Source organism: Telmatherina bonti (genome assembly GCF_933228915.1).
Source record: "Telmatherina bonti genome assembly, chromosome: 23".
Classification (NCBI taxonomy): Eukaryota; Metazoa; Chordata; class Actinopteri; order Atheriniformes; family Telmatherinidae; genus Telmatherina; species Telmatherina bonti.
The window spans coordinates 18330859-18356414 of NC_136632.1; the positions used below are offsets into that span (position 1 = coordinate 18330859).

Here is a 25556-nt window from a genome sequence, read left to right on the forward strand (position 1 = left end):
GATAAAGCTTCTCTTCTCCTGACCAATGAGAATTGCCGAATTGCTTTGTAGTGACGTGAAGTCTGGCCAATAGGAAAGCTCGGAACATTGTGTTTATACCAGCCCCCTTTTTCCGTACAAGGCGACTGTTTTGGTGAGTTAAGAAAAGTTCATTGAAATCATTTACAGCTATTAAAGCGTAGAATTCAATACATAATGTCACAGTTGGGAAATTTTAGTCTTGAACTCGGTACAAAAGTAGAAATATGAAGCTGACAACGGTTGTTTTCTGTTGAAAATGTAGTTTCGTAGTTCGCTCCCGTAAAGCTTCATTGTTGACGTTAGTTGTTGTTTTGATGTAGGCTACTGCCTTTTGCGCAACAGGATAGCTCGTCCATTTTGATCTGCTTATAGTAATTTTTCACGGTCTGACTGTAATCCGGAACGTTAAGCCTTTCGTAACAGTTTAGACGATCAAGGTTTTGGTTTCTTTTGTCGACGTAACCGTCTTTCAATTGTACTTTGTCTTATGACAAAGCTTCCACTGAAGCTTCTTGTGACAATAAAACGTCGACATCTTAGGGCAGTTGATCTTATTGCCTTGTTTACCTTTGTTCAGGCTTATTTACTTAGTACTTTTAAATTCCTTTTTTTTTACTCTTTAACTCGACTGCATAATCGCTACCCTTCTCAGTATTGAATGAATGAGCTTTCAGTGCGCACGCGCGGTGGACCTCAAAGTTTATCAGCAAGATAGTCACATGAGAAAATTATGAAATATGCAGAAGTAAAATATATTATTATTATCGTGTTTGTGTGTTTAAACTGAGCACTTCAATATTGTTTTATTTGACACATACACTAAGTTGTAATATGCAAAAATGTCATTTTAGTGATCCTATCACCTTAAATATATATATCCTCTAGAACTCAGGTCAGATTACTTTTATGTTTCTGTGAATGAAAGTATGTGGGTAGGTGACAAAATGCAGTGCATGTCTGTCTTAGAATAACACTTTTTTATTGGTTAAATAAATAGTGATTTATCATGCTCCCTTCAAATCTTCCTTTGTTTCAGTGACTGGACATCATGGTGTGGGAGGTGGTAACTCCAGCTGTGCTGTCCAGCGACCCCAAATATCATAACACGCAGGATGCCCAGCCTCAGGCTGATCATACTGGTAACCACTGGTCTATTGACTAAGCAAGAGCTTTGAATATTGTCGAGGCATCACTGCAAGTGGTCAATATTCTTTAAACTCAGCAGATTCATTTAAAATGTTTCATTTTTAAGCCCATGGCAAATTCACTAAATGAGGGTTTGTGTTTTTAAACATATAGCAATTGTCAGTATTATACAGCTGAGTAAGCTTACATTTATTTATAAAATTACTGGGAGTTTTTTTTTTGTTCCAACAATCACCCATTTGCTCAGACAAGTTTATGTGGAAGCATTCTTGTGTCCCAAAAGGAAAAAAAAAAAAAAAAAGTTAATGAAAAATTTAAATAAAAAATACACAGTTTAAATTGAATAGAATGTATGACTTCTACAATTATATACAGAGGTATTTTACCTATCATGCAGTTCTTTGTAAATCACCATTTAATTGCAACATAAAAAAAACATAACTCAGTTACCTGCTGTTGTTTTCATTGTCTCCTCACTGTCTCTTTAAGGAATGATGCTTGATGTAGATGGAAACCAGCCACATGACGTGCTGCACTGTGATGAATTCCTCCCTTCCTCACCTAGCCTCCCTACCAGCGACAGTTACATGGAATATGGTATAATGTCACATACAAAAGACTGTATGGTCAATTCTACAAATTTACATATTTACAATTCTACAAATTTACATTACTGAAAGAAATAAAGAAGGTCCTAAAACTGGGTAAATGCACCCTATCTGACTACACAGGACTGATGCCTGAATGAGACTTGTTCAATATTTATTCATGAAAAAAATAAGCCAAAATACAGAAGCAGTGCATGAAAAACTAAGTATGGCTTTACTGGCACTGTAAGAATTATGAAGGGAAATAGCAGCCGAATGCTGCAAATGTCTGTCATCAATTTTTTTTACAAAGAAAAAAGACCGCAAAGCTGAGGTCTGTAAAATAGAATCTGAACAAACTTTAATTCTTAAACAATGTCCTTTGAACAGACAAAACAGATGTTTGGACATAATGTGCAGCAAATCAGCAGAAAATACCTCTTACCAAGTGTCGAACATGGTGTTGGATGTCTGATGGTTTGGGCGTGTTTCGTAGTCATGGTGCTTGTCATTGAGTCGTTCTTGAACTCTGTTTACCAAAGTAATATAGAGTTATGTGACGGGATGATAATCCCAAGCACAACAGAAAATCTTCATCAGAATATCTTAAAAAAATGTTGTCACAACGGCAACGTCCACATAGAGGATTTACTCCTGCAGTGGGATCTTAGAGATGTGCATTAAGAAATGTTGGGAAGCCTAAATGAACTGAAACATGCTGTAAAGTGGAGTGGGCCAACATACCTGCACAACAATGTGAGACATTTATAACATCATACAGAAAACTGCTAATACAGAAAAATGCTAATTATGTTTGTTCTTAACTTTTCATGCATTTACCTCATTTTGGCTTGATTAGTACCATGTAAAAGATGTGTAGAAACATGTTGTGTAGCATGACATGCCGACCCTTTTCAACTGCTTTTTTTTTTCTCCCCAGATGACCTTCCAGACCTGCAAGAAGTTCAAGACGAACTAACAGCGCCACCTGTTTACCAGGTGGAAGTCAGTGTGTCACATCAGGAGCGGCAAGGGCACACAAAAACACACAGCCAGCAGCCTCCAGACACACTCTGGCTCACACAGCTGGCACACATTGCCACTGGACCTCAGAGCCCACTGCTGCAGGAGCCTCATAGAAGGTGGGTTTGAACACAGCACAGCAGTGAATCAAAACTGTCAGAAAAACCGCCAAACTTTAAGTTGAAATGCTCTTCCAAATTCCTGCAGAACCATGTGAATGGTAGATTACCTCTGAGATCACAGACATGACCATTATTGTTGTTCTTGCTTCTTATCTGGTGCTTTTGATCTATATCTCATGCATCATGTTCAGTTCCTCTTCAGCCTGCATCCCAAGCACCAGCAGTGATCTGCACTCCTACGCTCGGCCTCCTCCTGCTCTCCACAGTAATGCTATGTCTCCCCCCAGAGGCCACTGCAGGGAGCGCAGGCACAGCAGGGTACATCTGCATTTATCTATCTATTATTAATACTGTACATAGTTGCCATTTCTATCTGAAACTATACAGTGGCATCAATGTTTGAATTACTTATTCTTTTGTTGAATTCAGATCTGCAGTTTTAGGATCAGCAGCCTCCAAGGAGGTTGCTGATTTGTCCCAGTCTGTATTGACAGTGCTTTACTTCCTGTTTTTTATAGACTAGCAGTGAATGTGGCTCTGCAGTATCAATCAAGTCATCTTTGTCTGATGATGAAGACATGGGCTGGAGTTTCTCCTTCCCCCCCACCGCCTGGCACTGCTTCCTCAAAGGTATAAATACAAACCATCACACAGAATCTGTCAAAGCAGCATATTTTTAGTTTGAAAACTTATAAATGTTAAAATAAACTAATAAAATCAGTTCAAAATCTCTTCAGTTTTTTTTGTCTTTTCAACTATTAATAAAACTATTAATAAAAAGTTTGAATGACTTCAAACTGCCTCAACTATTTAGGATAAAGACACAAATATAAAAACACCAAGAGCAACATAAAGTTAATGGCATATTCAATCATCCACAAAAGTGAAGAAAGATGAGTGCGAATTTCATTCACGTAAGAAAACAACCAAAGGAATGACCCAGTGTCACTTGACCATCTTTTTTAAGCATAATTAAAGCAGGATCTCAGGATTTATGATAAATACACAAATTCATAAGAAATGAACTCGAAAGGTAAAAGTAATGCAACTATAGAGATTTTTATCCTGAGCAGAGGGATGAACCCTTAAAGCAGGTTCAACACAGCCCAGCTTGAAATTAATACAACACTGCCCAACACTTATACAGGTGTGATGTAAATAGAAATCATAATGGAAAAAACTTACTATGTTGCAGTTGAAAACTGTCACCACGAAGTAGTAAATGAATATCTCCTTAGGGTGTGTGGCTGCACATTAACCTCCTAAACTTGTAACTTAAACTCAGACTCATAGCAACGTGGAAATCAGATTAATCTCAGACCAAGACAACGGTCCAAATTTTGGAAAACAGTTAAATATTGTCAGGCATCATTGCTGGTTCAATAACTCTACAAACTTGTCTGTATTGTCAGGTAGTGAGTTAAAGAAATAAATGATGCGATCAAATACTGTGAAACTGAGCAGTATGATGTTAGGTTAAGCTCTTTATCTCACTCTGCAGTAAACTGTTAACTGTAAAAAGTGTACACTGATAAATGGGCCTCCCAGTTGATCATGTAGCACACAGCTATATGCTAATACCAGTTAAACTGTGACCACCTTGCCCCTGTCTGCATGTTTCTTTGGCTACTTTCAAAGTGGAAATGTTCATTCATGTGCCAACTGCTTGTCCTCTTGGGTTTTACTCATGTCTGAAACATGAAGATCTGCTCTCTTCTCTCTTGTCAGGAACTCGCTTGCGTTTTCACAGCGGCTCTAATGTGGATTGGCAGGATGTTGAGGACTTGGACTCTGGTGAGGAAGACTGTGCCAATGAGGAGCAGCCCAGATTCCTGAAGGTAAAACTGAAGAAGAAAACGAGGGACATGTTTTATTCTAACTGCTGCGCTGAATTTGAGAAGTAAAGGTCAACCAGAATTAACCAAACACCTGTAAATAATGAGGAAAAAATACTGCTCCTGTGCAGAGTTATGGCTCTGAGGGTCTGCAGCTGGTGGAACAAGAAGAGACTGTGTTGTCTGGTCAGACTGTCCTACAGCTGACCTTTGACCCTGGGGTATTTGGACACACCCCCGTCACAGCACGATGCAAGCTGGACCACCCCTTCTATGTCAAAAACAAAGGTTTGAATGTGATTGAGGAGAAATTGAACATTACCGCAGGCTTTTTACTCAAACGCTGTCTTTCTGTCAGGTTGGTCTTCCTTTTACCCGAGCTTGACTGTGGTGCATTATGGGATACCATGCTATGAAGTGGAAGTAGGAGATGTGTGTCTGCCTCCGGGTCACAGAGATGCAAAGCACACAGATGATTCACTGGTCTTTGACACATTCAAAAGGTAAAAAGAATTCATGTTAGAGCATGAGAAACTTTAAACACACTTTCAGCTGACGGTGATTCACCATTACAGTTTCCTTTTCTGTGTTATGCCTCATGTGGGACTGTTTCTGATGGTGTTCACAAATGTTACTACAGACATGAAAATATCTCAAACTTGCATTGTTTTAGCTTTTTTGGCAGTGTATTATGTCACGTTATGTTGCTAGCAAGTGGCAACCTTGTTAAAAGTGAAGCTTATGCGGAAGTGCATAAAACTGCAGTTCCCCCTTCATCCTTTAGGGGCTACAAAACAGAGCGAATCTCCATAGACTCCCATGTTAAAAAGACCAACTTCACAGCAGAAATAAACATGTTTACAGCCTGGTTCAAAAATCCATTTTCGGTTTATAGGTCAGGTTTACCTTCATGACAACTGTGGGGGAAGTGATTTTTTTTCTAACTCGCCCGTTTAAAAGTAATTTAATCTCGAATTTCTGCATATTTAGGGGTGTGTCCTTTTGATTGACAGGTACCCAATCTCCTGCTTCAAGTAAGAAAAACGCAAAAGAACCGCGGTTTTTAGCCGGTTAACAATGTGACTTAGCTTTAACCTGCTTACCTCTGTTAGCTGGTTAGCTCCTGTTATCTCCAGGTTAGCTCGGTTAGCTCTTAGCTACAGAAAGCTTGGAGTTCGCTCGATGCCAATCATCCACCATGACACTCATCCACCATGACAGCCCCCCTCTTAGCTCCACCTCTCCGCCCATATTTGTATTTTCCGGGCGAGACGACACGCATGCCCCTACCAAGATGGCGATGGTAGGAACCGCCCACCCAGCTTCAATTCAGCTCTTCAGAAACCTATGGGTGACCTCACGGAGGCTCCGTCCATCTTTTCATATACAGTCTATGGTTGCTAGTCTGAGGTTGTATTTAGCTTACTTGTTCTAATAAGGCTTGTGTGAGTAAAGAAAAATCTTTAAAGATGGATTGAAATGAATTTTATATGGATCTTGTGATTTGCATCCCACACTTTTAGACAATTTATAGATGGAGGAAACACTCATCACTCTCATTTATAATTGCATCACATTATTTGAGTTCTCAACATGGACAAGGACTAGATTAATGTGTCGGAGGTTTAATCAGATCTGACTGGAGGCGAGCATGTTACTCATGTTAGTTTTGCAAAATTTAGAGGTATTTATTTAGGCAAGGCAAGTTTATTTCTGCAGTACAATTCAATAACAGGGTAATTCAAGCACAGATTATTATTTACTTGGTAAGTTTTCACTGTCCAAAATAGCAATGACTGCTTTTACTATAGAGCTGCATATGCTCCATTTTTTTGTCAGCTCACACACCCTCTTGCTACATCAGCCTCTCCACTTTTCGCACTAGACTTTTTTTTACTGATACTTACTACTATCTGAGCATTAAGACTTTTAAAACCCTTTAAAAAATTCTCTAACATGGACAGCACTGCAGGTGTGTGTGGTGTGAGTACAGTTGTCTTACTGCTGACATGAACTAATGAAAGCATTGTGTAACAATGTGTGATTTAAATAAAGCTTAAAATAACATCCATACACACAAACTGGCCGTTCTATAAAATATTGTGGTTCAGATAAAATCAGTCAGGAGAAAAAATATTATGGCAATAATATTTTTGCCATATTGCTCAGCCTTTGCATACATAAAACCCTAGAATGCTTCTTTTTCACATGACTGCGCACGTAGTGAAAGACATTCACTTTTTTCTTTGTCTTCCCCAGTTATGATTTCACTCCTCTGGACTCCTCTGCGGTTTATGTGCTGAGCAGCATGGCCAGACGTCGGCGTGCCTCCCAGTCCAGCGGGGGAGCCGTTTCCCCAGACAGAGACACCTTACCAGGTCTTTAAATTCTATTCAATGATGTATTTAATTAAGAGAAACAGGAAGAATGTGTATTTTACAATATGTAGCAAAAAAAAAAAAAAAAAAAAAAGAGAGATGTAACAGAGGGGGTTTTCTTGCAGTCTAATATAAGCCTGTTTGCAACACACAGATACATACAGCCATTCCCACTCCAGTCACCAAAAGCCAAACAAGACAGTGGGGAACGGGGCTCCACCTGCAAAGTGCAAGCGGCCAATGAATGCCTTCATGCTATTTGCCAAGAAGTTCAGAATGGAGTACACACAGATGTACCCGGGCAAGGACAACAGGTGGGGGTTCCCTGTGACTGCCGTGAAGCCACATTGTGTGTCCGTGTGTGTGTCCATGATTACGTAATGTAATGTGGGTCTCCACTCCGCAGAGCAATCAGCGTCCTCCTCGGTGAGCAGTGGAAGAAAATGCGAAGTGAGGAGCGCCGTGTGTTTACCCTGCAAGCTAAAGCCCTAGCCGACGAGCAGAGGAGGCTCAACCCAGACTGCTGGAAGCGTAAACGAACCAACTCTGTAAGGAAACACACACACACACACACACACACACACACAACTTTGCACTTATGTTTCGTCCTTCTGTTTGCAAACTCTTCCTGCTTTTGTCCAACAGGGCTCTCAAGGAAATTGAAGCTGCAGAGACAGAAACCAGCTGAGTCTGTAGGAGTTCGAACTCACACACACATCTGGATGTTAAAAAAAAAAAAAAAAACTACTCAGAGGCAAATGCTACAATTCAGTTCTGCCTCAAGCTCCTAAATTGGTCAGATTATCAGAAACGCCACCGTAAAAGAATGAGCTGCCCTTTTCTTGCCTCTAAGGTGCTCCAGGCAACGTTTGTAAGTGTGGTAACTAGCAGCTCACAGGAGTGTATCGTCTCCTGTCTGAGGGGACATTTATCCGAACAAAACGATGAATCAGATCGTCAGATTTTTACTTTGATCATTTTGTGGCAACGGGACAATAGAAAACCAGAGATTCTGAGCATTTTCAGTCTCTCTCCTTATGCTTGAAACAGGTCAGGTGGGGGTTGTGGTGCTGTAGCATTTTAACCAAAGTAGAAAATGTAGCTATTCTCCCAAAATTATATCTTATAATAGGAAATATACAATTTATTTTCTTTCCTGTATTACTTTTATTTGGACTCAATGTTATTGCACAAGACTATATGTTAACTTTGCTTTTTGTAGTTTATTAGAGTATTTAACTGCTAAACAAATGTACACATACTGTTTATAAACATAGGCCTGTTTTTTTTCTTTACCTTAGCTTCAGGTAGATTTATTCATGCCGAAGTTTTTAAAATGAAAAGGTATCTTGTGGAGTTTTCATGTACTTATCTATTCTTTTATGTATCACCAGAAAATCCAGAAATATTAGCAGGAAACTGAAACATGCAAATATTAATGGAAATATAATGTGAAAGGCGCCTTTATTTTTTTAAACAAACCCTGAACTGTTTTAAGACAAACTTTCTTGTAATTTCTTTAAATGGTTTTCAGAAAAACTTCTTCAGGCTTCATGGAAGAAAGCAGATGTGACCACTTCCTGTACAAGGGGATCTCTTGTCTAAAATGATGTTGAGGTTTGAGCTCTGGGGAGAATTTGTCACTCCGTAAAACATGTTGCTGCCGGTTTTCAGTCCAGATCTCCAACAGGCTTCAGCCATTTCTACCAGTTTCCATGCTTTAACTCTTCAGTATCCCGCTGTCCCATTCAGGGGAGCGTAGAATCACCGGGCTGTATCTGATCAGTATTTGTAGAAGTAAACCTGTCTGACATCTACATGTCTTACCATCATCTTCTTTTCTTTTCTTAAACATGTGGTTTAAACCATTCGTGAGAAAAAAATATTCTGTGAATAGTAGATGGCTCAATTGAAGGTCCACATGCATCCCTTAGGTCGTGTAAGTCTTTGCTGCATTTTTTTACATCATTTTCAGATACTGTTCATCTGTATACAGAGTACTTTTCTTTTTTTTCTTTTTTTTTTAGCAGTAGCCCTATTTTTCTCTTCCAATTTTCCAGTTTCTTTAGTTTCCTTAAGCACACTCTTCAAACCATGCTGAGATATGCTGTGTTTTCTGCTTCCCGTTCTTTGGGAATCGCCTTGTTGGTACAGAATACTATTTGATGGCTGTTAAACTGTGTCATCTTTAGTATTTCCCATAGATGTTACTATATCCAGGGGGGAAATTCTGTCTTTGTGACTGGCTGCTAGTAACAAAGTGCCTAATACCATTTAAAATTGGTCTTTACTTCCTGACTTAGTTGCTTGGTGTGTGTAAACACAAGACTGGATCATCTCTTGAGATAACCGCCTTGTTTTGATTCTTAAATGATTTGTATGTTAGTATGTAGTGGCTTAGCAAACAAATACACATTCCTATGACTATGGTCAGGTGCGAGAACTGGACTGAAAGGGAGCAAAGAATTAAAACAAAAGAAAAAAAATCAGCGCATGTCAAAAGAGAAAACTTGAAAAGACATGTAGAAAGCCTGGAGAATCACTGAAGACCACTTATAAAACATTTTGCGGAGGCAGTATTTAAAGATGCATTTTGGCGAATCATGTCGAGTCACTTTCCACCTGTTGATCAGCCATTGGTTGGACCGTGCATCACACCACCTGTCTGTGTGCACACTGCACCTTTAAGAACCTGTCCATAAGGAGCAAAACTGGCACAACTATAGCATACGTCAAAACTCCACAGAAACCTTCACTTCGGCTTTTATGATGTAAAAGGAATAAGAGGTTGAGTTTCCTGGAGGAAGTACAACCACAGATGCATATTACTTGACCTAGGAGTCTAGTTTGAAGATCAATAGTTTCCTGTTGTCACAGCAGGTATAAATGTGATTAATTTCTGTGTGCCATAATGACATTTTCAGCCATATTGTAACATTTATCTTAAAGAAACACATTTAGGTGGGTTTAGATAAAGGGTCATGCAGTCACAGCTTTAGTTCAGTCAATTTAATGACGACTGTTCGAATTATTTACCCTTCATCTGTGCTGTTGCCGGGTTAAATCATAAACAGTAACAAAAATAGTAGATTCTTTGGTCAAATTTACTGAACTCTATCTTCACCAGGAAGGTTATTGTTAATGTTTTTGTTTTTTTGTTTTTTCTTAATTCAGTAATTTTTAGTCACTGTCAGGCAGAAGAGCATGCATACGGAGAAACCAAAATGACAGAAGGGATCACATTTAACCAAGTACATAAAATCACTCAGTGGCTACTGTGAACATTTTGTGGAGTTGACAGTCACGAGAAGAAATGTTAAGTTTTATTTTAAGAATACTGCTTTTCAGATTGCTTTGATTGTGTTTATATGCACCCAGTCAACATCTGCTTTCCCAGTGAAAACCGATGCTGGGGAGGCCCAAGCCCATTCTGGTCAGCTCCAGTCTACTCTGGTCAGCTCCAGTGGTCTGATCTGAAGCTGTCCACCAATCAGCATCAGCTTTGCTGAAGTCTAAAATTCAAAAAGCATTAAGTCTGAAGTAGTTCATATGTTCTGCATGAAATTACAAACTCTTTAACATTTTTCATGAAACTCTTGTTCATTTGTTAAAAAAAATCAGATACAGTCAAATTAATGGGCATGATGGTTTAGAGATAAATCTTTATGCCTTTGAAGAGATATGAAAGGCTGAAAGAAAAACAAAAGCAAAATTATCATAAATATTCCCCTGTAAATTTGCATTTTCTAAAACAGTGTGTGCATGTTAACACACGTTGCCTTTCATGTAATCCATCAGGTCTATGGGAACCCATATGTATGAGACTTCAGGAAGGTTGCTTAATTGAATGACAAATATAACAAAAGTGACGTGTAAATTTACCACTTAAAGCATAACGAGGTTCATCTTAATGCACTATATACACTTTATCTTCTGTGACTGCTACGATACAACGTGTAGTGACATATTAACATGATTACATAGAAATATATATTTTTTTTGGTTTGACTTAATCTTTGGTCATTTTTCATGGTATTGCTTTGGTTCCTTTGTCTTTGCTATGATGTGTTCAGGTCGATAAGGGGAGACAATGCAATACAATGTATTTACAGTGAGAGTAAAATCATAATAAATGTGTAAACCCACGTGTACTGCATTGTTACTTGTTTGAGATACATTTCCTGTGCCATATATGTGACAGATGCAAGGAAGAAGATACACGTGCAAATTTGAAGCAAATCTTTAATAATGTTCTTCATTTCTATATACACAGCGCCAGCTATTGGCTGGAGATAAGAGGTACAGACATGAAACTGCTATGTAATCAGAGATAAAAAGATATTCCAGAACATTTCATTAAAACTATAAACATGATCAATATTTTCAGGCTAACGTTATCAAATAGAATCCACAGTTATATTGTGTAAATGACTAGAAAATCACCTTTTATAGTAAAATAGAAAATATATAGAGGTACCGTATAAACATACAGTAATTTGGCCTTGAGGGATATTTACACAGAAAGAGTTTTATGCAACTGAAACATGGAAATCACAGCGTTCGGATGCAGTCTCTTCTACGATTTGTGCAACTTGTCTCCGAATGAGCTAAAAGAAAACAGCAAATCGTCCTCTTAAGGTGGCAAACAGCCACAAAGAGAAGCTGCAGTGTTGATTTGAAGAGATTTAAAGGTTAAGTGATCGTGTCTTGACGCAAAAGAAACTTTCGGACATCTTCTAAAATTGAAAACAGTCATAGCGAGCGGCGCAGGTTGCAGCGATTCAGATTCATTTTTTAGTCTGAGCCACTGAGGAGCAAAAGAGCATCTCAGTAAACTGTCTCTCTGCTACGTAGTCTCAAATCATACCTAAATAATTATCACTAAAAAAAAAAGTTATCCTTTTCTGTTTGCACATTTAAGAAAATATTAAAAACATCTCCATTTTATTCTGCTGCAGAAGGCTTTTTGCCATTTCCATTTCGTACTCAACAGGTGGATTTATGCAGGAGAAAAAGACACTTTGAATCTCCAGTTGCTTCTTTGACAAAACATCTGAGGCTAACAACATTTTTCCAATGAGTTCTGCAAGTCAGAAGTCAATATTTTGGTGCATTGATCATTTGTGTCCAAAATTATTTAAAAGTACAATAACATGATTTGCAAAAGGCACTGGCGAGGAGACGAACAGCAAGAACCAGCAGTCAGTCCATTATTACTACAGAGATTTTAGTTTATTACAAACATTATTGTGAGTAAAGTGTCTGAACCCCTACATCTGCCTGTACCGTTTCCCTTCTTAACACTGACATCATCCAGCTACACTAATTTAACTTTTACTTCGTGTCTACAGTGTCTATTCACACTTAAAAATCTGGAACTTGAGAGAAATTTTCAAATATTAGCGAAAGATAATAAAAGGGTAACAAAAAAAGATATAAAAAAAATACCATCAAATTATTACGAAAGGTCCTCTCCAGTAGTTGTTTTAAATAAACCTCCTCCTGAGAGGTTTGGCATTTTCTCTGCTACCTCAGGCTCCGTGAGGACCAGGAAAGTCTGAAGATTGTTTGGGTCTACCAACCATCTGTAGACAATGACTTTATTAATGCTTAATGAATCATTTAATAATGCATTACAGATCTTTTATCTGTAAAATTGATGTTGCAAATATTATTATTTTTGCTTCTTTGTTCATTCATCACAGCACTGAGAATGCAGATGTAATACTTGGCAATACTGCAGTTTAAAAAAAAAAAAAAAAAAGATTAGCTGCCTTTTCCAACAAGACAAAAACAGTAAGATGTGCTAACACCTCATAACGTGGCTTTTGGCAGCAATGGGAATAAGTTTGATGCCTCAAAAGTAGTTTTGGAATTTGATCAATTCTGGCTTCACCTGCCAATGAAATGAAAACAACATCTTGGTGAGCGCTTTCATTTCCTCTGCGATCGGGCCCGCCAGAGGGGTGCAGCTCACTTTTACATTACAGAAGACATTTTATCAGATGTAAAATCTCACATGGAGATTCTGAAACTGACAACTTAGGGATAAAATGAGACAAGATTGAGCTGGCGGCTCATTATCCGTTCCATTGTGTTCAACTGAAGGTCTCGCACCAATCAAAGTTATGAAACAACCAAAATTACCTCTGAAACATGTTGTCAAAGCTTACAAGCTTGTTCCTTGTTTTTTTTTGTTTTTTTTTGCTGATAGTCCACAGAAAACTGAGGGTCAACAAGCTTCCACTGTCAAAAAAAATACTGAATAATCTTATTTTTGCAACCTTTTCTAAAGAAAAAAACAGCTTGAAACATGCTAAAAAAAAAACCCTACAGATTCAAGCCAAAAGACTTCTTCATGTTCACAAGATGGCAGCTAATACTCCCTGTATGGCTGCGCAGCCTTTCAGTCTAAAGGGTTTCATGACCACTTTCTATTAACTCTATGAAAAAAGATTTATTAACCACTACTAAAGCCATTTCTTTCCTCATTGACCCTGTATAGAAGGCTGAACAGCGGTGTCTTTTCCTCTTTGACAGGATGAAATGAACAAATCTGTCCACAGCAGAAAAAAGCTCAGAGTTCTGCAGACTCAGTAGCTGTGACTTCTGTGTTTTAAGTGAATATTAGTCACTTTTAAACATGACATTTGTGTTGACAGGACCTAGGAAATCAGAAATGGATCACTATTAACTGATCACTGACAAGCTTTACTCAGCATGGACAGTAGGACTGGTTGGACTGTGGATTATTTGACGAGCGAAGAAGATTTTGGTTGTTAAAGCGTTAGGATGCTCACTGGACACGGCTGTGAATCTCAGATACATCACCTCCTTCATAAGTAAAGTGTGTGCTTGCGTGATAAATGCGAGTGAGAGAGAGTGTGTCTACATGAGTGACTCCAGGCTCTCTGCAACGTTTGACTGTCCCAGTGGTACAGACCCATTGGTCTCTGCACTCTGCAGGACTCTCTGGTCCTCCTGGCTGCTCACCAGGCTTAGCACAGCTCGGTACAGATACTGATACAGCTCCTGCAAATGGAGACATTGGTTCATGGCTGCATTCATGTGAAAACACTACATCTTCCTTTATTATGGTCATTACTGGAATATGAACCACCACTTACTATATCATTAAATACCCCAGGCCTCATGAGATTGGTCATCCGAGCCACCTGGTAGACATCCACCGCTGCCTCCTCATCAAGCTGGCTGTACAGCGTGGCGAGGGCACAGAACAGCCCTGATGTAGCACCTCCCAAACTGCAAACACACACACATAAACACAGTTATCCTTGCTAAGAAAAAAGCAAATCTCACACGTGAGGAATCCTTCCTGTGTCATACTCACGGATCATGTACTAGTATTGGTCCTTGTGTGTATCCGCTGTACACTCTTACTGTATTGACAAGATCAAAACAGTTTCTGATTGGACTGTCTGGGTTGGGCCAGCAGGTTACACTGTACTGGCGCACATCCAATATGCAATCGCTCTAAAAGGAGAGAGAAATGAAAGAAAAGGAAGGTTTCTGACCGACTTTACACCAATGTTTACGTTTAGCAATGAAACTGTCTGCATGTGTTTGATACCTGCAGAGATTTTACTGTGAAGTCCTGAACCAGAAGTCGCTCATCACTAGCATAACATAGCTGTACACGGTCCTCGCCGGTGTACGTCACAGTTAAACCGTCAAAGCTCATTGGCAGGTCTTTTCTAGGCCAGTAGAGGCAACACTCTTTCACTTTGTTCTGAGAAAGAAACAAGATATGTAAACATGAGGATGCTTAGAAAACCTTATTGAGAAGTAGAGTATAGTTAGTTCTACCTGATTGTGTGCATCTGGCAGACTGACGACAACTTGTGTTTTATGCTCCCAGATCATTCTCCAGAAATCTGCCACCGTGCTGCTGAGAGGAGTTTGGGCCACTATGAACTCCTTACTGCTGTAGTGTCCCTGTGTAAACATGGAAAGCGTTAAACTGCCAGAAAATATTTAGTTGCTTAAAAACAGGGGGGAAAAAGTGTTATTAAAAATAAACTAAAAAGATTTTAAACTACGTTGCCCATGGTTACCTAACATGGCTGGTGCCATCTGAATAGAGGATGATGAGAAAGAACCAGTTTCACTGTGGTAATGAAACCCACACCGTAACGCTTGGATAGTAACCAGACCCGAGGCTGTCCATGCCAATTCCCCTCGAGCCGTGTGTTGCCTTTGTTAGGTTGTGTGAAAGAACTAGTGGGTGTGGCTTCAAGGGGTTAATAAAATATCATATCTCACTTTGTCTTTGCGTAATGTAAGTCTCTCACTTTTTCCAGAAACAGAGACAGAAACAGCAGCTCTCTGCAACATATACACTTTAAAATTAGCATCGTATTCAATCTGCCTTCTGATGTACAGTTTGCATGGGAGCCAAATGTTTGTGAATTTGACACACTCTTATCTACAAACACACAAAATATTTCTCACCCAATTCTTACTCAGTTTAGCTTCGAATTAGTCTTCGTCATTCAAACGTTAAAAAGCCGACATGACCGAAGTCCAAAAGTAACCAAAATTAACGACATCTGCAGAAACTGAAAGGAAATGTAATAGTTGCAAAAGCTTTTAAAAATGAGTCAGTATGAGACTTTCCACATCCAAAGCGTCTGCCTACTTTACCTTGTTATGTTTATTGTGAACAGCTGACAGCAGGAGTCAGTTGTACGTTAGCATTGTAACAGAGCTGTTGCACTGACACCACAAACATGTTTTTCAATGTCACCTTCCCACCTTTCTGATCCTCCGTATTCGGGTGTAAACTTCCAGCAGTTATTTCTACTTCCTACCTTCACCACTTCCACTTCACTTAAGTTAAAACTGAGGCTGGACAGAAGCCATATCTATCTCACTACTGTAGGGTCCCGAGCCAGGAGCTTTTTTCTGCCCGAGTACCAAAAATACAATTTGACAAACAGCTGTGGTTTACAACAAGTCAAATGCTTTACTCTAGCACTACAAGATGATAAAAAGAAACACGAATCCGTACCACTAAGTGTTCATATTAAGGCAAGGCTAAGCAGGTTTATTTGTATTACACAGTTCAACAACATGGTGATTCAAAGTGCATATTAAAGAAGCAGTGTGTGGGATTGGGGGGCTTCTTGTGGCAGGAGGCAACCAACTGATTCCACCTTAATTTTGCCCTTTACTTCCAAAAATGTAGGAATAAACACTGGCCACCAAAAAATAAAATTAAAAAAGCACTATTACACTATTACAATAAAAAGCATAATTATTAATACCATATCTTCCATCTTTAAAGCAATGGTAATAAGGTTGTCTCACCGTAACATAGGAAGCATTGATGTAGCCTGTGGCGTTTGTGTCTGAAGAAGTCAGACAGACTCTCGATCTCTCCACTACACAAAATAAAAAAGAAACATGAATTACTATCATGTGGAAGTAAGAAAACAAATGATTTAAAGTAGCATGCGTTCTTGCTGGTCATCTTGCATCTTTCAAAGACTGCTCATGAGTTAAAGCTGTAGCTGTAATGTGACTAACAGGGCTTCATTTGAGGCTGACTGACTGTCCAGTAACCGTAAAGTCAGTCATCTTGCCCAGCTTACCAGGCATCAGTGCTCTGGCTCTGTTTCTCTCAGCGTTGCCATCCTTCAAGGCAGTGCTGTAGTCTGCATGCTTGGCCTGGCGCTGACTGATCAGCTGAAACGCATGTAAAACAGGAAGATCATTTCTAAAATAGTGAAGTGAGAGAAAGCCAAGATGGAAAGCCAACCAATGTGCCAACTGCATGCTTGAAATCATTCATGTCTGTAAGGTAGACTGGCAGCAAGGTGCTATACCTTGAACTGTTTGTCCATGCGTGTCCTGCCTGTGGCACTGGGTGTCAGGAGTTCAGACACATAAGTGTGGAGGTGCTCGGAAGTGACCAAGGTGTCCCGACTCAAGATGGCCTCCACCAGAGCATCGTGGATGAACACATACTGCTCCTTGGAGACATAGTTAGAGGGAAAGAGTTTGGTCTAAATCACTGTGTGAGCTTGTCTGTCTTTGTGAGAATCAAACTTTCAGACATTGTTTGTTGGTAAATTTTAGGCTTTTTGTCCCTAGCATGTCTGCAAAAGACTGCCTGATGATCAAGACTTGGATTTGAGCCATTGAGTCTTCCCAACAAGAGTTTCTACTTACCTCTGTTTGGACCAGGAAGTTCCTCTGTGTCCGGACATGCTTTAGAAAGCCAAGGACATTTACCGTTCCCTGATCTTGGATCTGCTGCAACATGCTGTCTATCACTATGTAGGTGCCTGTTCTACCCACACCAGCACTAGAAGAGACACACTGGTTAATCCTGCATTCACCTTAATATCCCCTTCAGTATGTGCATCACATGACCAGCCTGACACCTCACCTGCAGTGTACCAACACAGGTCCCATTTCCTGCGTCCGGGCTCCAGAGGACGCTCTTATGAAGGACAGGACAGGCAGAGAGTACTCTGGGACACCCATATCTGGCCACTGGGTGTAGTGGAAATGGAGGACAGTGTGTTCCCCTGCCCTTTGAGGCACCTGGAGGACCAAGAAGTGTGTTAACGAAATAGACTAATGTGGTGTATTTGTACTAAACAGGGTTTGTTTATAAAGTACCTTATTTGTCATATCCCTGACTGTGAACCTCCGCAGTGTATAGTAAGCAAGGGTCTTGGTGTTTTTTAGGGTCACCTGGTAAGGACCATAGTCCTCTTGGTTTTCTTCTGGCCAGTACTGGTCACACTTTGTCTGAAGACAGTAAGTATGGAGTTAAGTGTCAGTTTATATGGCACAGTGTTGATCTCTGTAGTGAAACCTGCTGTGTCAGCTCTTACACGTCCTTTCTCCTTCAGATTGGTGATCATGACAATAACCCCAACATTCTGTTGCCAGATCATCCTCCAAAAGTCCTCCTTTCCGTTTTTGAGAGGTCCTTGGGCTGCAATGTATGCCCTCGTTCGCTCATAACCCTGCAAAAGAGCCAGACTGACTTACTAAACATCCATACAGATTTTCAAGATGTAAGAGAACCAAACTGAAAATGCATCCCTGAGGCTGACTAGAAGAAAAGACAAAGCAGAGTCTGCTTTTCTACTTTCTTAAAACATCAAAAGGCTGAGAAGTACTTTATGTTGCAACAAATTGCAGAGCTGAACAGTTTGAGATTTTTGGGGGCAAGTAGAAAATCAAAGCTACACAAGGCTATGTGATTATAGCAGAATTTGTATGTGTACGACAAGCAAAACCCAAACACTTTGATGTCTTAAGTATGCCCACTACAGAGCTGAAACAGAACTACTGAAACTAGTCACCCATACCATCCAGCTGTGTATCTGAAAACCAGCTGGATAACTGGGGCATCCCCAGAAGATCTGGCAACATACCACTTCTAAAAAAGTCTGGTTTATAGATTAAAGGGTCAAGTTCACAAATTTTTTTTTACTCTGATTTGTAGAGCACTAGAAGTGGATGGACTGAGTGAATCCATTTTTTGACAAGCCAGAAACGCAAAGTAAAGGTCGACATGTTCTCCACCTATTCTAAAAACCAAAATGTCAGAAGTAACTACATTACCGCATGCAAATGTGCTTTATTGTGTTCCTGTTGAGTGTGACAGACAGCTCAGGGTCGACGCCAACATCTTTTCACCTGGTAGTTTTACAAACTTGATGAGTGACAGCTGCTATTAACAGATGCAACGCTTCTGACTGTTGGATTCAACATGTAAGTTGCACAGTTCACCAAAGTTGCTAACTTAATCTGTGGCTGGTAGGTGGTAAAAGTATTTAACAAATCCTAATGTTGCAAATAGACAGTTTGTTTAAAACTCTGCCCTTCAGCAGACTCACCCACAACTCAGTTGTACACTCTTTGTTATTTTGTAAATAACCACATGTGACTGAAAGGGAGTTTTTTCCTTCCCACTGTCGCCAGTGTGCTTGCTCAGGATGGGAGATTGAGTTGGAGCCTCCAACTCAATCTGTTGGTTTCTTTATATTGGCTGTTATGAATTGGCTTTCATTATGTTTTTGTTCTGTCTGTCAAGCGTCTTGAGATGGCATTGCCGTGATGTGATGCTATATAAATAAAGTTGAATTTGAATCAAATGAATCATTATTACTATTTTCTCTGATCTGATAAAACTCACAACACATTCCTTTCTGCTTTGCTTAGAATTGAAACAATGAGATGTCAGCCTTCAGACAGAGGCTTCTTCAGGTCCACTGCAGTACACTCCTATTTTTCTGTGGAATTATTAGAATATTGATGAAGGGAATCAGAATGAACTTACGTCAACAAAGTTAGCATTGATGTAGTCCCCGCATTTCCCATCTCTGTCCAAACTGTTGGAGAGTTTCACTCTGCTGTGGTCGTCTAGGGAAAGAACATAAGCTGCACTTCTGCTGGCTTCAGCACTAAAATGTTAAATGGTAATAAGTTGTGTTGAGCAGCTACATACATGCCAGGATGTTAATGTAACGGTTCTTGTTTTTGTTGTCAGGATGATTTGAGCTGTCAGCAGTGATGCCCATATCCACTGTACATGCCTGCACCTCCTAGAATACAAAAGAAAAACACACAACACAGTTATAATAAAGGTTACCTGCTCTGCTTAACACAACAAGTGCCTCTAGGTAAACTTGAAATCTATATAGATATAGATTGTTTCCCCATTTCATTATGCTGCCATTCCTACATAGTAATTACACTGCATGAAGTTTACTGATGGTGACCAAATATGTCAATCTTATGATCTATTAAAGCAGTAAAATAAGTCAGATGTAATTTTCTTTCTTTTTTTTTTTTTTTCTTTGAAGACCAGAAATAACATCTGTGCAGCAGGAGAGGGGTGGTAAGCATCTTACCTCATAGGACTCTTTGACAATCTAATGGAGGGTGGTGAGGATGCAGAAAGCACGACGATGGTGGTGGAGATGGTGACAAGAGTGGGATTGGGGGACAAGATGACAGACAGACAAACAGGGAGTCAGTGCAGGTACAGGAATTTGGGGTTCAGATACACACAGACAGGCGGCGCTGAGTGGGAAATATACTGGTTTTCCCATCTGAGCTGTGGAATAGAAGCTTGCAGCTGGATTAGAAATGATGTCATACTCTACACGGTAAGTGAAGTATCACTGCCATCATTTTGACTGAGCAAATATCAGGAAGGTTTTGGGCGTAATAGAAATTAGAGTGATGTGAAACAGAGACTTGGTGTTGTTGCTATGGAAAAAGCAAAAACAGTCATAAAATGGGGGAAAACACACAAAAACACTGGCAATTACAGGTGTAGGGAGGGGTGTGTTTTATTTAAGCTTATCCGAGTGTGTTGCTTAGGAGGTTCATGCTCAGAAACAGAGGCGACTAACACGCAGATGTATCCGTTGTTTGACCCTGAAAACCAGCTGCAGGTAGTTTTTATCCATCTTTCCTGGCTTTTGGAAAACTTTAACACTATAAGGATATCTACCATCAGTTTGTGTGTTTTTTTGTTTTGTTTTGGGAAGGTTTCTGCCAAAACACCTTTCTTTAAAACTGATATTACATGCTGCACCTTAAAATGACACGGTATGATGTTAATAGCGGTATGGAAGCGCATTAAGGAGCTATGACAAATGAGGTATTCACAGAAGTTGAAAGAAGACTGAGGCCCTGCTCGCAGTGCTAACATTGCTGATAGGATCACAAGTGGGTGGCAGTAAATATGGGTGTGAATGCAGTCAGAAAGCCTTCAAATCCACTTAAATCAGAAAAAAAGCATTTCAGGGTCATTCATGTTGATGCCCAACATGCCGTCTGAAATGTACAATAGATGTTGAAAATCGACAATCCATGCATCTTAGAAGTCTGACTGCTAATGTAGCCAGGTGATTAAATATAGGTATTTTTAGCACATTCCTAACCTGCCAGCCAGCTTCACATGAATGTGCAGAAACACATGTACCTGCACTTTAACAAGAAAACAGCTCTTTGGCACCAGAGACAAAATGTGACTTGACTTGTCGCAAAAACAGATCAACAACTGAAAGTTATTGAACCGTAAAGCAAAAGAAATATTGGTGCATCAAATCATTTAAGTTTTTTCAGTCTGCACTGTCTTGCTGTCACTTCATCTGAGTAGTATTTCATCTGCTTCAACAGAAAAGCAGGCTGCGGATGACAATGAACTCTACAACATGACTCAGCAATTACTTTATTTTCTTTCTATTGCATCTGAGGCTGATCGTGTCTTTGTTTGTTGTCTTATTGTCTGGTACTGAGAACATATTTATTTCCATACAGACTGTATGGAACTAAAGTAGAAAAAGTGCTAACTAATGACATGTGGGGCCACATCCTCATGTCAGGTGTGGACACATAAAGACGTGATCTTACCCATCAGGATACAGGTTAGCACAGACTGTGAATGGAGTCAGCTGATACATCTTTGCCACTCAGGGAAAACAGGAAAGAATAAAACTTGACAAAAGTCTTACTGAAAGCCTCACACACCTCAAACTCCTTAGTGAAAGTGTTGTTACTGTGGAGCTCCATAACATGCTTCACAAACTGCTTAACTGTCAGCGACTCATGGCCGTCTGTAACACAAGAGGAAATTTTCCAGATTAAATATGTGTAACATTTATTTAACCAGGGGTGTTTTGATTAGAAAAGCTCTGTTGGTGCAGTTAAAACACGACACAGGTGTTTCACACAAATATAACAAGTTTAAATTAAGTAAATTGAAAAAGCTCTCATAACCATTAAAACCACAAGATATTTACTAAAAGCTTATAAAGCTTTTAGTAAATAAACTGAGTTTCCTCAATTTTAAACACTTTTTTTTACATAGGTCTGCAAATAATTAGACTAAGAATGGCTTTGAAAATAATACAATCTAATGAATTTTAACATTAAGGAAACATCAGCCAGCATAGACATAAAAGGCCGCTACTGTCTTCTTTTTGGCCCTAAATGAAAGACACAACCTAATTTGAAAATAAAAGAATAATATCAGCCTAATTTCTTTCTCACTAGTTGGTGGATATGAGCTGTAAAAGATGATGAACCATCAATTATAATTCCAAGAGATTTCAAAATGGGATACAGACTACATGACAGACCCTGAAAAGGAAGTAATAAATGGAATATCATGAGTGAAATTTACATCTGCAACATTTTAATAAAAATAAAATAAACATAAGTGGACAACAGATTGACCCATAATTCCACAGATTTACATACGTTCATAACAATTCTGTAAATTCCAGCTTTCTCTGGCGATACAATCAAATAATTTACTACTTGTAATGTTTTTGTGAGCTACCTGTGGCCAGTAACAGAGGTGTAGATGGCGCAGATATAACTTTCGGTGATGCAGTGTCATCCGGGTAGAAATGAGCCGCCTGGAAACAGTTTCTGTAACACAGAGAAACCTGAATTTTTGTGGATATAAGAATATACTGAGCAACATGCTGTCCTTGTGTGGGACTCTACCTCCAGTAGATAAGTATGCCCACCAGTACCAGCAGACAAAGGATGGTGAGAGTGGAGACGATGGCCAGAGGAACCACTGTCCTCTTTTCCTTCTCCACACTTTCAACCAGACCAACACGAGACTCATGGCTGCTGTTGTTGCCTTCTGAAAAAGAGAAAGACAAGTTTATATTGTTCATATAACACAAAAAAATGGTTGAAAAGTCCTTTATATATGAAAAGAAATTTATGGATATAAAGTCGTTGAGCCAGTAAAGAATTTCAAAATAATTCTCAAAACCTCCAAGAGAACAATTCATTGAGAATGTAAAAATGGAAGACATAACACACAATTTTCCTCAAAGCTCACTATAGCAACTGCATCTGCTCCACTGTAAGGTCAAATCATCAACATGCAGCCAAAAAGAAAACTCACAAATGCACGACACTGGACCAACCTATTCCAAGGGCAGAATCAGAGACACACCTTACAAAGCAAAAATGGGTGAAGTTGGAGAACAAACTTTGATATTCTCCAAGGGTATTTACCATAAGCCACACTTCCTCGGTTTTTCAATGAAAGACTACCACGAACATTCAAAAAGGTTTGGAAAGAAATTTGGCAAATCAGTTGGCTGATAGACTACATAGTTAAACCATAGATTGATAAATGCACGTTTAGGGGAGAATTTGGTGAAGTTACCCCCAAACTTCTATATAAATTCAACCACCTGAATATCTGGAAGATCCCAAATTTACACCATTAACTGACCTTTAAATGGCTTGCTGTGCCACTATTCAGCATTGGTCCAAATGGACACTTGTCATCTTTTCAATCAGCCATTTTCACATTAGACTGGAGCTCTGAAATGCTGTAGAGATGTTCTGGAGCTGTGGCATGTTACAATGCAAACATCTTAGTTCTGAAGAGTTTTCACACAGCCACAGCCCCCATGTAAACCAGCAAGTGTGACAACATGCTAACGTAGCAAATAATATCCCAGAGCATTTGTACTAATGAGCAAGTTAAGTGTGCGCATTCTGGTGAGAGTCGCTGGTGTTGTAAAGAAAAAGTAGCCTTGTCCAAAGTGTGTGTGTTGCATCATGTTTTGCCTCCTTTGTGCTACATACAGCCTCAGCCTTCTTACATTTTCAGCTCTAAGACCACTTCACCAGCACAGAATCTCACAGAAGGAGGTGTAGGTGGGCAAAACTCTGGAAAACACCACACAAATTGTCCACATATTTCCCCAACACATCCAGGGCTCATACTCATGTGGCTACAAACACTAACTTCTTTCAAGTCTGGCCCACTGTGGTGTCAGTTCTTTGATCTTCTGCTGCTTAGTCTCTACTAGTACATTTATGTGTTTGTACAAGATGGCTTCTGTGATAAAAAAAAAAAATTAATATCCTTTCTGGATATTCTGGTAAAGTGGGCCCAGAATTGACACCTGGGGAACACCTTTATTCACACCAAACGAAAAGGCCAGGAACAAAACCTTTTGCCTGCCTGCATACACAGATCTACCTGACAGATCATTTTAAAACCAGTAAATAATACAATTTTGGGAATTTCAGATACAGAGCAACATTTACCTTCCATTTGCTCCTCTGTTGCCTTGTTGCTGCCTGTCAAGCTGGGCAGAGGGGCAAGACTTCTTGATGCATCAAACAATAACCCATCCACACTTGAGAAATCTTGCAAACCGCCTCCAGCTGCATCTGCATCGCCACCTGCACCTCTAGTCTCTTTGCTGCCTTCTTCTATGTATTCTTCGACCTCCAGGGCATCATTTCCTTCAAAGCCAAAGCTTCTGTTTTGACCTCTTTCATTGTCTTTACTGCTGATAAACAGGGAGTCTGCTGAAGGTGTGTGGTTACCAACAAGCTGCTGCTTGTCTCTTCTTTTAGATGATAATTCTTCGCTGCTGGAATCCTTTCTCTTGTCCTTGGAAGTGGATATAATTTTGCCGAAAACTTTAAAACCCTCTTTTTCACCATTTGAATTTTCTACATCATCAAGCCCAGTATGGTCTCCAGAACCACTTACATCTTCAGCCCCACTGACAGTGTTGCTGTGAGAAGTCCATCCATCTACAGCATCCACTTTAAATTCCTTTTCTTCTGTCAGGTTATCACTGCCTGCGCGGATGTTGAGCTGTCCGACACTCTCATTTGATTCTCTTCCCACTTTTCCCACTTTCTTCTCACCAGGATTTCCCATGTTTGTCTTTTCCTCTTCCTCACCACTTTCTTCAAATTCCACCTCTTTCTCTGCCCCTTTATCATTTCTTCCTTCATCTGTATCATCTCTTTCAGCAGCTTTTTTACTTCCTGCTGATCTGCTCTTTCCCCCAGTTTGACCCACCTTTAAGTTGCCAGCTGAGCTTGAAGAAGAAGGAAACTGAGGCCAAACTTTACCTTTTTCATCAGATTCCTCAAGCAAATCATCATTTAGGATGGAGCCTGACCCGCTATTATCTGTGAAGCTGTCTGACAAATCCAGACTAAAGTCAAAGAAAGCTGCCGCTGAATTTCGGTTTTGGTTGTCCTCGTTTCCATCTGCACTCGCTTCGTCGTCACTGTGGAGGTGCGGCTTTGATGTGACATTCAGAATATCTTGAACATCTTGAATCTTTTTGTTGTTTCCTGTCTGAACAGACGTTGCTTTTGATGAACTGATGACATCTGAGACGTCATCAGACAGAATAGAAAGAGAGCTTGTTGTCATCAAATGATTCTGAGAGCCTAAAGGAGGAAAGATTGACCGAGTTTCTGATTCAGGCTGTGAAAAGCCAACAAACTGACCCTTCGAGGAGCTGTTTTCGTGTAAAGTAGTAGTGGAATCTGAATTAATGGTATATTTATTGAAGAGTTTGAGTGATGGAGGCCTGACACTTCCATCAGGGACAAAAACTGCAGAGTTTTTTAGGTAAATTCCTCTTCTAG

The 25556-nt window shown here is 39.7% G+C and overlaps 2 protein-coding genes across 2 annotated transcripts in view; one reads left to right on the top strand and one right to left on the bottom strand.

The window, feature by feature from the left end:
* Positions 1–1069: 1069 nt before the first annotated feature.
* LOC306773261 (HMG box-containing protein 1-like) lies at positions 1070–7775 on the top strand (the record flags this gene model as incomplete). The annotated part of the gene is made up of 12 exons (XM_079263026.1): positions 1070–1160; positions 1657–1764; positions 2695–2896; positions 3091–3217; positions 3418–3529; positions 4628–4737; positions 4866–5022; positions 5093–5237; positions 6994–7112; positions 7267–7426; positions 7519–7660; positions 7758–7775. The coding sequence occupies 12 exons, from the start codon at positions 1070–1072 to the stop codon at positions 7773–7775; spliced, it is 1491 nt and encodes a 496-aa protein (XP_079119152.1).
* Positions 7776–13475: 5700 nt separating this feature from the next.
* Positions 13476–25556, bottom strand: part of ptprz1b (protein tyrosine phosphatase receptor type Z1b) — a gene marked incomplete at its 5' end in the record, with an annotated part of 34222 nt that continues 22141 nt past the window's right edge. The window contains 18 exons of the mRNA XM_079263149.1: positions 13476–14144; positions 14240–14375; positions 14464–14606; positions 14704–14862; positions 14940–15068; positions 16443–16516; positions 16727–16820; positions 16961–17107; positions 17307–17442; positions 17527–17684; positions 17763–17894; positions 17981–18115; positions 19438–19520; positions 19606–19702; positions 20012–20032; positions 21642–21727; positions 22456–22547; positions 22626–22770. Of these exons, the coding sequence (XP_079119275.1) occupies positions 14001–14144; positions 14240–14375; positions 14464–14606; positions 14704–14862; positions 14940–15068; positions 16443–16516; positions 16727–16820; positions 16961–17107; positions 17307–17442; positions 17527–17684; positions 17763–17894; positions 17981–18115; positions 19438–19520; positions 19606–19702; positions 20012–20032; positions 21642–21727; positions 22456–22547; positions 22626–22770 (2111 nt within the window). The 3' untranslated portion in view covers positions 13476–14000. The remainder of the gene's footprint in view (positions 14145–14239; positions 14376–14463; positions 14607–14703; positions 14863–14939; positions 15069–16442; positions 16517–16726; positions 16821–16960; positions 17108–17306; positions 17443–17526; positions 17685–17762; positions 17895–17980; positions 18116–19437; positions 19521–19605; positions 19703–20011; positions 20033–21641; positions 21728–22455; positions 22548–22625; positions 22771–25556) is intronic.